Source organism: Quercus suber, unplaced genomic scaffold (genome assembly GCF_002906115.3).
Source record: "Quercus suber isolate HL8 unplaced genomic scaffold, Cork oak 2.0 scaffold_553, whole genome shotgun sequence".
Classification (NCBI taxonomy): domain Eukaryota; kingdom Viridiplantae; phylum Streptophyta; class Magnoliopsida; order Fagales; family Fagaceae; genus Quercus; species Quercus suber.
Window position 1 is genome coordinate 25,733 of NW_027070001.1, and position 12,330 is coordinate 38,062.

The 12,330-nt window shown below is 42.7% G+C and overlaps 1 protein-coding gene across 1 annotated transcript; it reads right to left on the reverse strand.

Annotated features, from left to right (window-relative positions):
* On the reverse strand, nt 1-1,023 carry LOC112018262 (uncharacterized). The gene has a single exon (XM_065764344.1). It carries the CDS (start codon nt 1,021-1,023, stop codon nt 1-3), a length of 1,023 nt encoding a protein of 340 aa, XP_065620416.1.
* Nucleotides 1,024-12,330: the final 11,307 nt, after the last annotated feature.

Consider the following 12,330-nt stretch of genomic DNA (forward strand, 5'->3'; position numbering starts at 1 on the left):
CTACTCAAATGGTGAGTGATTCGCTGCTATACGCACCATCCTGCCGTTCATCCGTCCTTTCACACATTGGTGGTAGGTGGATGGAACTAATCTGTGTTTATGTAACCATGGTCGTCCCAAGAGCATGTGGTATGATACTTCCGTTTTTACCACGTGGAACCGAGCTAGAGAAGCTATGGGTCCCACTTTTAACCATAACTGGATATGGCCTGCGGTGTACTCTCCTCTCCCACCCAATCCTGTCACTTCCATTGGACATCCTTGGATCTTCCTTTCTGAAATTCTTGCTGCCTGCAGAGTACTTAATGGAATGAGATTCACTGAAGCACCTATATCTACTAAAGCTCTCTTTATGGGGATTTGATTTATGGATGCCGCCAAGTACAAAGGTCTCCTGTGGTCTGGATACCCCACTTCCATATCTTCATCACTGAAGGTGATCTCGGTTGATTCTTGCAAGAGAGCCCTTTCATCTGATATTTCTGCCGACAGGCATTCCACTCCTGCACTAGAGGCGATGCTCACCAGGGCCTCTGTGGCTACCTTTCTTTCCGTTGTTGAGAGTCCCAGCTGATCAAACAAATTTCTGAACTTGGAACTCTGTTGTAGAGTGGTAATGGCCACCGCAGGCAAGGCCATGTTTTCTTCTTCGTCTTCTTTTGAGTCAGCACAAATTACTACTGCTGCTACACCCTTCCCTTTATGGTTCGGGAGTGGGTTTCTTTGGACTTCCTGTTGGGACAATTCTAGAGTTCCTTCCTTTATCCTGCGGTGCACTAGTCTGCGAAGTGCCCAACACTCTGCAGTGGCATGTTGGACATAGTTGTGTAATCGACAAAAACGTAGGTCCCTCCTTTCTTCCTCAGTGGGCTCCCTAGCAACCTGGTTAGGTTTGAAAATGCCATCCGCTATCCATTTGTCCAGCAGTACGTCTAGCTCCTTCGCGGTGCATGGTATTGGCGGGGGAGTATTGTATTCTTTCCCTTCAGTTTTCCTTCTTCGTTCACTGGTGGATACCGCCATGGCTTGCGGGGCACTTCTTTTGTCCGTGGTTGGCTTTACGGACTAGGCTGTTTTTCTTACCTTTTGTAACAGCTGCACGAACTGAGAGATTTTGAGGTTTTCAAGGACTGCCCTGTATTCGCTGATCATATTCGTCATGCACATCTCTACCAGCGTCTTTTCCTTACAGTGGTCATAGCAGTCGAGTGCTATGTCCCTAAATCTCTTGATGTACTCCATCAAGTCTTCACCATTTCTTTGTTTAGTCGCTTGCAACGTTGCAAGCGTCACCGTTTCTTCTCCGTGAAAGTTCTTGGTACAAAATACATCCACCATATCATCCCATGTTGGGATCGATCCTGGCTTCAAGCCAATGTACCAGGTATAAGCCCGATCACACAATGACTTAGAAAACTCTCAAAGACACAAGTCCTCATCTGCGGCATAAGGGCCAAGCGTACCAATGAACTTGCTTACGTGCTCCACAGCACTTCCCTTTCTGCCATCATATTGTGCGAATACTCGCGGTTCATACCTCTCGGGGTATGGTTTGCTGAGCACCCTTAGAGGGTATGGGGGTCTACGTGCATAGAATCTCTCTTTTGGCCCTCTGGCTCTCTCTTGCTCTAGGAGAGTTGCTACTTCTGCCATAGTAATAAAACGTTGATCCGGATTCTGTGGGACACCACCTACTAGTGTCTCTTTTGCCCCGTGTTCTGGATCATGCTGACTTCCTTTTTCTTTTGTCCTATTCGTCTTTAGTTGACAAATTTCTTCCATCATTTACTGTTGTGAGTGCTGTAGGGCCTGCAATACTTCAATGAAGGTGTTGGGATTGTCTGCGGGGATCCTCGGAGGAGGTTGGGGTCCAGCCTCCATCTCGTTAGCACCTTCTGCCTGATTAGGCTGGGGTGTTGTAGGCCTGGACTCTGCTTGAGAGGGTACAGCACTCATGGTGCGCGTAGTTCTGGACTTTGGAGGCATCTGTTTGCGAGGGCTATTATCCCTGAACTATTTCTCAACTCCCCAGTGGAGTCGCCAATTTAATGTGGGGGCCTTTTTTGCTATGTCGGGCCGGGCTGGTCCTTTGTGAATGTAGGCCCAAGTGTTTTGGGTTGCAGGAGTCGAGACCGGGTCAACTGGAACTCAACTTGGCCGGTTTGTGTGCGAACTATGCCTCGTCTGCCAGGGGGTACTTATCGCAGACAAGGTTGTTCCAGCGAAGAGCTTGCGGCAGGCAGATATAATTGATAAAGCAAACTCCTGTGTTCTGGAATGACCAGATAGTTCTTCTAATAAGAAATGACCAAACTACAATAACATTTAGCAATATTTTGTCAAATAAATAATAAGGGCAAATGGTAACGGAGATTTAATCCACAGTTTATGTAAATAAATTCAGTTTGACCCACAGGAGTGAGGCCAAAGAGAAAGAACGCCCCTTCTCAACGCGATTAACTTCCGAGGAAAGGAAAACAGGATTCCTACCGTGGAAGTTAATGGGTTTGAGGGAGGCGGACCTGAATGGGCACTTCTCAAAATAACTGTAGAAGAGAGCAGTGATTCGAGAGGGAGAGAAGGGAAGGGGCCTATCGGTGCATGCCACTCTCACTCATTCCGTTTTTTTCTCTCTTTCTCTCTTTCTTTTCCAGTCCTTTCCTAGTAATTTCCACCTTGGTCGTTTTTTAGTACTATCCTCCTCTATTTTTCTAAGCAAGTTACAGAGTATTCTCTTTTCTAAGTTACGTTGTATTACTCTCGTGCCTCTTGTCGTTTTTGCACATGGCACAGGCGCCTTTTTATAGAGCCTGCCGAGATCAATTCTTTACTATTCTACCCTCTAACCGTTTTTCGTCTGGTCTGGGCGCACTCGCAGACCCTTACTGCTGTCTGCGAGTCCCTCTGTTACAGACACAGACAACGCTTTGTCTGTTAGTCCGCCGCGGCACCTTGTCCTGCCGCGGTGATGTTTCTCTCTCCTATCCCTCATGGCATGCACCTATTGGTCCCCACTCAGCCTTGCCTCTTTTGGGTGATATGCCATCCCAGCAGGACGTATTCCCCAAAAGAGTCTGAGCAGAGACCTCAAAGCAGGTCTTCCCCTCTCCCCACCTCCAAACCATGCCCTCTTACCTCTGACCCATGACCCTACCATGCCCTGTATTGGCTGAGTACAGGCTGGTGGTGTCTGGGTCTTGCGCGTAGTTTATGTCTGTAGGCTACCTGCTGTTCATGCATCTGCCGTGGGCTGGAGACATTGCTTGCATCGCCTGCTGTCCATTTCTGGCTTCCCGCGAGTTGCTGCTCTGATTTCCTGTCCCCATAAGGCCTGGGCTTTGCCGAGTACTGGGCCTTGTGTTCTTTTTCAACCCAATTCTTTTCCCAACGTGTTGTTTGGCCTTTCCTGCCGTGGCAATTTGTTCCTGCTAGGCCTCTTTTCAGGCCTGCCGTTCCTTTCTTTCCCCCAGTGGCTTAATATGGCCACTAGTGTTCTTGCTCGTGGGCTCCAGCGTCCCTCTCTTTTCACTTGGGTTTATCCGGCCCATTTACTTCTTTTGGACTTCCTTGGTCCATTTACTAACTTTGTATCCCATGGGCATTTACTAACTCAATGGGCTTTCTCGACCCAATTTCCTCATTCTCATCCTTGGGGTTTATAGGCTTGCCATTATCCCCTACTTTCTTTGTTTACATTGCCTTGGGCCTGCTGCGGCCCATTCTTGCTTTTTCATAACATACGTTGCCCATGGGTGTCATTTCTTACTTTCCGGGCCCATTGGGCCCACTTACTTCCTCAAGACCCATTTATTCATGTTATGGGCCTGTGTCCTACCTTTTCTACCGCTTGGGCCTAACAGTCTTATTTCATGCCTGCCACTCTTATTGCCTGCTTTGCTGGGTTGGGCTGGCTTTACAGAAATGACCCTCAACAGTAGTTAGTAGATAATTTATGGGTTTAGTGTTTCTTTTTTTTTTTATTATTGTATACAATAATTAAATAAACATTTTCCTTCCACTATTTTTTATTTTCATTCCAAAGGTTCCTAAAATTTGTTATACTCCAGAGAAACATTCGAGTTTTCCTAAAAATACATTCTATGCCATAAGCCCACGCAGTATGTGAGAAAGTAATAAAATTAGTAGCGTTGTTCGATACTCTCAATAATAATTTTTGAACAATTTTTAAATTACTCACATATTTTATTTGTTTTTTTCTTAAAGAAAACTTCAAGAATCAAATATTGTAACATCATAGTATGGTTCGATTCTCTCAATAAAAAGAATCTTAATTCAAATTTTCCCTCTCACTTTTAAATAAAATAAGTTTGAATATATATATATGACCTGTTTAATGATAATTACTTTTATCATCACACCAAAATACTACTTGGTTTTGTGGTGTAAAAAAAAGGCATTATAATGGTTAGTTACTATCATAAAACTGTGTAAATATACATAATTACTATAACAATATTGTGAATGTACGATCTTATAGATGAACTTATGTAAGTAGTTTTTGAACAAAAATATGTAAAATTGAACATTTTTCTATTTTGCACTAACTTGTAAGAATACTCTTTTAAGTTCATAGTTATGAGAAAAGTATACTGAATGCAATACTTGATGTCGTCAACCCTCGCTACAATCTTGTTTATATTTAGTGATTTAATCATCAATTACTTTCACTGCCATTCATTTTGCACTGGAAATTAGACTTTGTTGAGGGTCATTTTTGTAAAGCCAGCCCAACCTAGCAAAGCAGGCAATAAGAGTGGCAGGCATAGAATAAGACTGTTAGGCCCAAGTGGCAGGAAAAATAGAACACGGGCCCATAATATGAATAAATGGGTCTTGAGGAAGCAAATGGGCCCAAAGGGCCTGGAAAGAGAGAAATGACACCCATGGGCAATGTATGGTATGAAAAAGCGAGAATGGGCCGCGGCAGGCCCAAGGCAATGTAAACAAAGAAAGTAGGGGTTGATGGCAAGCCCATGAACCCCAAGGATGAGTATGAGGAGATTGGGCCGGGGAAGCCCAATCAAGTTAGTAAAAGCCCATGGGAAAGCAAAGTCAGTAAATGGGCTGAGGAAGTCCAAGGAAAGTAAAAGGGCTGTAGGCCCAAAGGGAAAAAAGAAAGGGACAATGGAGCCCATGAGTAAGAACACCAGTAGGCTCTCTTAAGCCACTGGAGGAAAGAAAGGAACGGCAGGCCTGAAAAAAGGCCCAGCAGAAACAAAAATCGCCAAGGCAGGAAAGGCCGAGTAACACGGTGGGAAGCTAAGGCAATTAAATAATTGGGCTAAAGAGAACAGAAAGCCCAGTACTCGGTAAAGTCCAGACCCTATGGGGTGGGAAATCAGAGTAACAGCTTGAGAAAAGCCAAGAACGGACGACTGGCAATGCAAGCAAAATGTCCAGTACGCGGCAGATACATGGACAGCAGGCAGACTTCAGACATAAACCATGCGCAAGGCCCAGGCACCACCAGCCTGTACCCAGCCAATACAGGACATGGTGGGGTCATGGGTCAGAGGTAAGAGGGCATGGTTTGGAGGTGGGGAGAGGGGAAGGCCTGTTTTGAGGTTCCTGCTCAGACTCTTTTGGGGAATACGTCCTGCTGGGATGGCATATCACCCAAAAGAGGCAAGGCTGAGTGGGAACCAATAGGTGCATGCCATGAGGGATAGAGAGAGAGAGAGAGAAACATCACCGTGACAGGACAAGGTGCCGCGGCGGACTAACAGACAAAATGTTGTCTGTGTCTGTGACAGAGGGACTCGCAGACAGAACATTAAGGGTCTACGAGTGCGCTCAGACCAGACGAAAAACGGTTAGGGGGTAGAATAGTAAAAAAATCGGTCACGGCAGGCACTATAAAAGGACGCCTCTGCCGTGTGCAAAAACAATAGGCACGAAAGCAATACAACGCAACTTAAAGAAAATACTCTGTAACTTACTTAGAAGAACAGAGGAGCATAACACTAAAAAAACAACCATTGTGGAAATTACTAAAAGAAAAGACTAGAAAAGAAAGAAAGAAAGAGAGAAAAAGGAGTAAGTGATAGTGGCATGCACCGATAGGCCCCTTCCCTTCTCTCCCTCTCGAATCCCTGTTCTCTTCTATAACTATTTTGGGAAGTGTCCATTCAGGTCCGCCTCCCTCAAACCCATTAACCTCTGTGGCAAGAATCTCGTTTCCTTTCCTCGGAGGTTAATTGCGTTGAGAAGAGGCGTTCTTCCTCTTTGGCCTTACTCTTGCGGACAGAATTGAATTTATTTACACAAGCTGTGGATTAAATCTTTATTACCATCTGCCCTTACTATTTATTTGTCAAAGATTGTTAAATATTATTGTAGTTCGGTCATTTCTTATTAAAAGAACTATCTGGTCATTCCACAATACATGATTTTGTTTTATCAATTGTATCTGCTTGCCGCAAGCTTTTCTCTGGAACAGCTCAATCCGCGGTGAGCACTCTCCTGAAAGACGAGGCATAGTTCGCGCACAAACCAGCCAAGTTGAGTTCCAGTTGGTCCGATCTCGACTCCTACAACCCAGAATACTTGGGCCTACATTCACAAAGGGGCAGCCCGGCCCAACATAGCAAAAAAGGCCCCCACAGACTTCTATAATAATTTTTTTTTTAGGTAGACCCTAGACTAATATCTATAAATTTTGTCTTCTCTCATTCATCAGTTTGCTTGGAGAAAAAAAGAGCAAAAACAAATTGAAAAGGACCTCCATACCTAACTTGGAAAGGTCTGTCAATCATTTTCTATTTATTTTAAGTCAGGCTTCTAGTAGGCTATATTTTGCACTATAGTCAATCAGACATGTTTCATGAGTTATGTGTGCTGTTAACTGCCGCATGCTTACAACTAGGGTGATAAATAAGTTGAGTCGAGTCAAATGTTAAAATTTTAGAATTATTTATTTAAATTTACAGTTGAGTCGAGTCAAATGTTAAATTTTAGACTTATTTATTTGAATTTATCAATGAATACAAGTTGAGTTTGAGCCCATTATTAAACTAGATTATATATTTAAATTTAATGTTTATTTTTTTTTCAAATAACCTTGAGTTTGTTTTCGAGTTACTTAAAAACTTATTCTTTTTTGTAAATATAGTGTCCGTTTGAATACAACTTATTTTTGCTGAAAACTAAAAACTGAAAATACTGTAGCAAAATAATTTTTAAATGAGTGAATAGTGCAATGGAATCCATTTTTAATGAAAAATTTGTTAAAAAGTGAAGTTTGTGGGTCCTGTGAACAGTGTACCCGTGCACTGTTCATGGGAGAAAAGTCAACAACTACGGCTTCTTAAAAAAAAAAAAAAAAAAAAAAGAGAGAGAAAACGCGCAAACATGGACGTAGAAACATGGATCCAAATAGCACCATAATAAACTTTTTTATTTTTTATTTTTTACCATTTCATATAACTATATGTGGGGACGTAAAAATTGGTCCCCGTGGAGTTCTTCACGGATTCTTACTCAAACTATTCAAAAAACATAAGTAAATAACAAGGGAAAAACACTCCACAATGGGAAACTCAAACAATTGATTTTTCTTAACTCAAATATTGCAATAGATAACTCTCACGTTCCCACGGTGTTATCTTTACTCGCTCTCTCTGGCTGATTTTTCTTCTTTATGCTCATTTTTTCCCCTCTATTTTTTAGATCCCCACCTTTTGCCTCTCCTCTCCCTTTTATAACTTCAATCCTTACTCTTATCACCACAGCTGTGCTGTTGCCTGATAGAGCCTCAGTGATATTTTCTTTAACTTTATCGGATTCCTCCCCACCCTTATCCTAGAACTCTAACTTTTGGGGGCCGTTTTTACTGTTCAGGCTGTCTTACTTGTGTTTAATGCGGTAGAGGTTAGGTAAGAACCCCATCATTAATGTGGAGGCAAAGATCTTCAGCCTTCTTGCATGTTTCGGAAGTTTCTCGTGGTTCCAAAAATCTCCTGAAAATCACACATGGATTATCCGTACACCATACCTCGAGTAAGTTGGCACCTTACCTTTTCCATGAGAACTGATTTCCTTTGTCACTCATTTTTTTTGTAGTACTTGGGATGACCCAGCTTTCTTCCTTTCATGGTTTATTACCCATTGAGCATGCCCTTCAATACATAGGTTTGGCCCAATTCTTTCCCTATGGCCCAATTACTTCTTGGGCCTAAGGTCCAAATGGTGACTGTTCCACTCCCCATAATAGCCCCCCACGATCTGCAAATCATAATAACTGATGTGGGGATCATGGTTCGAGAATTGGCATTTATGAACAGTGGTGGTGTCAGGCAATAAATGTCACAAATACACCCGTGGTTCTTGCCCCACAACCATCAGCGCGTGTTGCTGAATGGGTGACTAGATGGGCCTTTTCAAAAATTGAAAATGGGTGGGAAAGGAAGGGTCTCATCTATCCCTTCCTCTCCCTCACCTCTCCTATATAAAGGAGAGTCTAGACCTTGTTTCAAGCTCCTCCATTATTGTCCTATTAGAACTTTAAGAAAAACTTCTTTTTCTCTTTTCTCTCCACCATTCCCTTCTCCGACGAACTTCAGGCGGCCTTCAGTGACTCTCTTCCTCCTACTTCTCCTTCCTGTTGTAAGTGCATCTCCTCATTTTTCTTACAAATTTTAGCTTCGCCTCATCACCTTCTTTCCTAGCTTTTTCTATTTCCTCCTTTTCTTTTCATTTCAACCCATATCGTAAAGCTTTCTTTAGTCTATTAGGAAGTTTAAGCCTATGGTAGATACTCCTGAGAGTTTAAAAGAGTCTAGAAGGAAGTACAACTTCCCCAAAGATGTTAAAGTGAGGTACTGTCGGAATCTGAGGCAATACTCTTTAGGGGGAGGGTAGAGTGGTAATCCCACTCATCGCTATTGTGGAAGGAGGAGTTAGGATTCCCATGAGTGACCTACTCACGAATTTCCTACGCCACTTTAAGGTTTGTCCTGACCAATGTTCCCCCAATGTATTTAGGATTGTCAGTAGTGTAGATACCCTTAACAAGAAGCTTGGACTGAAGCTCACCGAGCATGATATCAATTATATTTATAGTTTTCAAGATAGTAAAACCTCCGAGTTTTACTTTAAGATTTGGCATAGGGACGTGAACCTTATCTCAAGCCTTCCAGATTTTGACAAGGAAACAAAAAGAGACTACTTGGTCGTCTCGGGGAATTGGTACCCTAGCGGAATCCATTGCCCCACTAGTGCAAGTAAAGCAAGTGGGTAGACTTAATAGGATTTACTTTCAACTGACTTACTATTATTATTTCGCCTTTTTTCCCAAGTTGTCTTTCATACTCTACATGACTAACCTTTGCTCGCTTCTTTTTCAGAGAGCCATGCCTTCAAGAAGAAGAGGCAACTAATCAACTCCATGGACTTGAACAAGTTGCTGAGATCTCCAATTTACCCGCACAGCCTACCTGATACTTGGCTACTCCCCCGTGAATCGAAGCTACCAAGCTGCGGGAAAGGCTATAACTGCGAAGCATTCTCTACTCCCTTACATTGACGTTCACAGCAAGGGATACATTTTATCCCCTTCCGAACGAGCCCGCCGAGAAGAAGGAAGGTATTGAAGCAACTTTCCTCCTCCTTTCACTCCCACAAACCTTGGGGTCACTATCACAGAGCCAATTCCAATTGACCACCCGCAACGCTAAAGGAAGAAGAAGAAAACAAGTAATGCTCCTCCCCGTAGTCCTCCCCCCCCCCCTCCCGAGAAGAATCTAACATTCAGGAAGCCATCCCTTTAGACAAATCTCTAGCTGAGATGACATTCCAACAAAGTGGAGTGACTCTTGCACAACTTTTGGCCACTCTTACCGTGCCCAGAACTCAAACTCCTCCTGCTCCAATTGCCAATGTTCCCGTGGCCATTCAAACGACTCTCATCTTTACATGAGAGACTAGGGCTAGCTGAAAGCATCCTAGGAGGGCAGGCCAATCCTCTACAACTCCTAGCTCTGAAAACTCCCCCTTACCCCCCTCGACCTTGGGGATTCTCAACTTAATGCCGTAGGGGCCCTTGCTTATGTCCACACCTTTATGGTGGACGAAGTTCCCTTTCCTACAACGGATAGGGTTAGGCCTTTGAGAGAAGGCCGCGGAGGCAAAGTAGCTAAGAGTGTTGGTGAAGCTCTCCTGCTTCCCGCGGATATGAACCACTGGGCCAAGTGGGATGATGAATCCCTCTTGCTCAACATAAAGAGGGAAGCCATCATGGTAACAAATTGTTCCTTGCCTCCTTATTATTCTTTTCACTTCTTTTTTGTTATTTTATTAAAAAATTGTTAAAAACTCTATCTTTGTTATATGGCAGGAATATTAGTGTTCCGTGGTGATTGAATAGAGGTAGCAAGCTGCCAAGGCTAGAGTTGAGGAACTGAGTAATGACAACAAGGATCTCCTAAGAAAGATCTCGGATGTCATGAACAAAGTCTTCGAGTCTGAAAGGTTGCGGTTTGAAGCTGAGGAGAACACGAAAGCCATTACTGAAAGGGTGGAGGCTTTGAAGAAGGAATTGCAGGAGGCCATGACTGCTCTCGCGAGGAAAGATGCTGAGCTGAAAAGCTGTGTGGCAGCTGATGATGCCAAAATTCAAGAGGCCTACTACCAAGGTCAGTAACTATAAAGCCCAAAGTGCAGCAGAACCTTCAAGTCTATTTTACTAAAGGGTGGATTGCAGCTTTGGACAAGTTAGAAGTGGAAGCTGCATCTTCCATGAGGCAAGAGTGTAATGTTCCTATCCTCGCAGAGCTAGTCATCATACCAAACCCTGAGATTTAGGCCATCATCAATGGCGAATCTCCTGTCCGAGGGGTTGAAGGGGCTGGGCCTACCATTGCATTAGGAGGAGAGGAGACCACTTCTGCTGCATTATCTTCAATCGAGGAGCCTCCTCGTGTTTAACTTTCTTTGAATTTTATTTCTCTAAAAACAATTCTATAGTTTGCCTGGTTTTGGACGCTTTTATTTTGTACTTAATTACTTTAAGCGTTTGAAACTTTTATTTATGAAAATATCTCTTAAGTATTTTCTTCTTATCAATCTATGCCTCATGCTTATGTTTCCTGATGTATTCATACATCTAATTGCTACTTTTCCTGGTTTTTTCTCATGGAGGGGATCCCATTATTCTATTACTATGTTAACAATTTGCCAAGCTTTGATAACACCTTATAATTGGCTACTAGATCAAATTAAGACAATAAATCTAGTTAATCACTTACCTGAGATACTTGCTATGTGGTACTCATCTCTTATACACTATCAAGTCTTACGCATACCTTTTACTAATGTCCCATTGTACAAATTAAGTAAAGTAACAGTCTAAATTCCATTCGGGGCAAAGATGAAGTCCATTACTACTGAGCTTGTTTCTCTTCTTATGTAAAGTCCTTACCTAGCTTTCTATTAGTAAGTATAGAATCATACTAAGATAGAAGACTTAGTTCGCAACTCTCCCGAGGCAATGACAAGGTCTAGTACCCTTGTGTTTACTTTCAATAAAGTTTTAATTTCATTCTTTGTTAGTAACCCTGAAGTCAGGCTAAGGCAGAAAATTCAGCTTAAAACCTACCCAAGGCAAGGACAGGGACTAGTACCATGGGGTTATCTTTCAATGAAGTTTTAATTTCATTCTTTATTAGTGACCCTAAAGTCAGACTAAGGCAAAGATAGGGTTTAGTACCTCGGGGTTTAAAATCCCTTGCTATTTGGGTGTCCCAAAATGGGCCTTCATAGGATCTATTATTGTTTACTGAATTGAGATAAAAAAAAAAGTGTAAGTAGTGCATATATTATATATGACATTCAAAAGTAATACTTCTTTAAATTAAATACATTCCATGGCCTAGTTACAAGTCTTTCATCCAAATCTTCCAGCCGATAAGCACCAATCCCAGCAGTGGATGTGACCCTATAAGGCCCTTTCCAAGTTAGGCCTAGCTTTCCCATAGCTAGGTCTCGGGTATTTCTCAAAACTTTCCTCAATACCAAATCTCCTAGAATGAACTCCATATTCTTGATTCCCTTGTTGTATCCTTGACAAATCCTCTGCTGATAATTAGCCAGCCTTATCAATGCCATATCTTGGCTTTCTTCAATTAGATCCAAATGCTTGTAGAGTAATTGACCATTCTCTCCCACTTGAAACATGTCAATCTAAGAAGTAGGGAGCCTAGTTTCCATGAGTATTACCGCTTCTGCACCATATGTCATCGAGAAAGGAGTCTCTCCTGTGGAGCGCTGTGGAGTGGTCCAATACGCCCATAGTACACTTGGAAGCTCTTCCGC

What these genes read in the sequence shown, in the direction of transcription:
- LOC112018262 (XM_065764344.1), bottom strand. Translation starts at nt 1,023, where the DNA reads ATGGCGGTATCCACCAGTGAACGAAGAAGGAAAACTGAAGGGAAAGAA.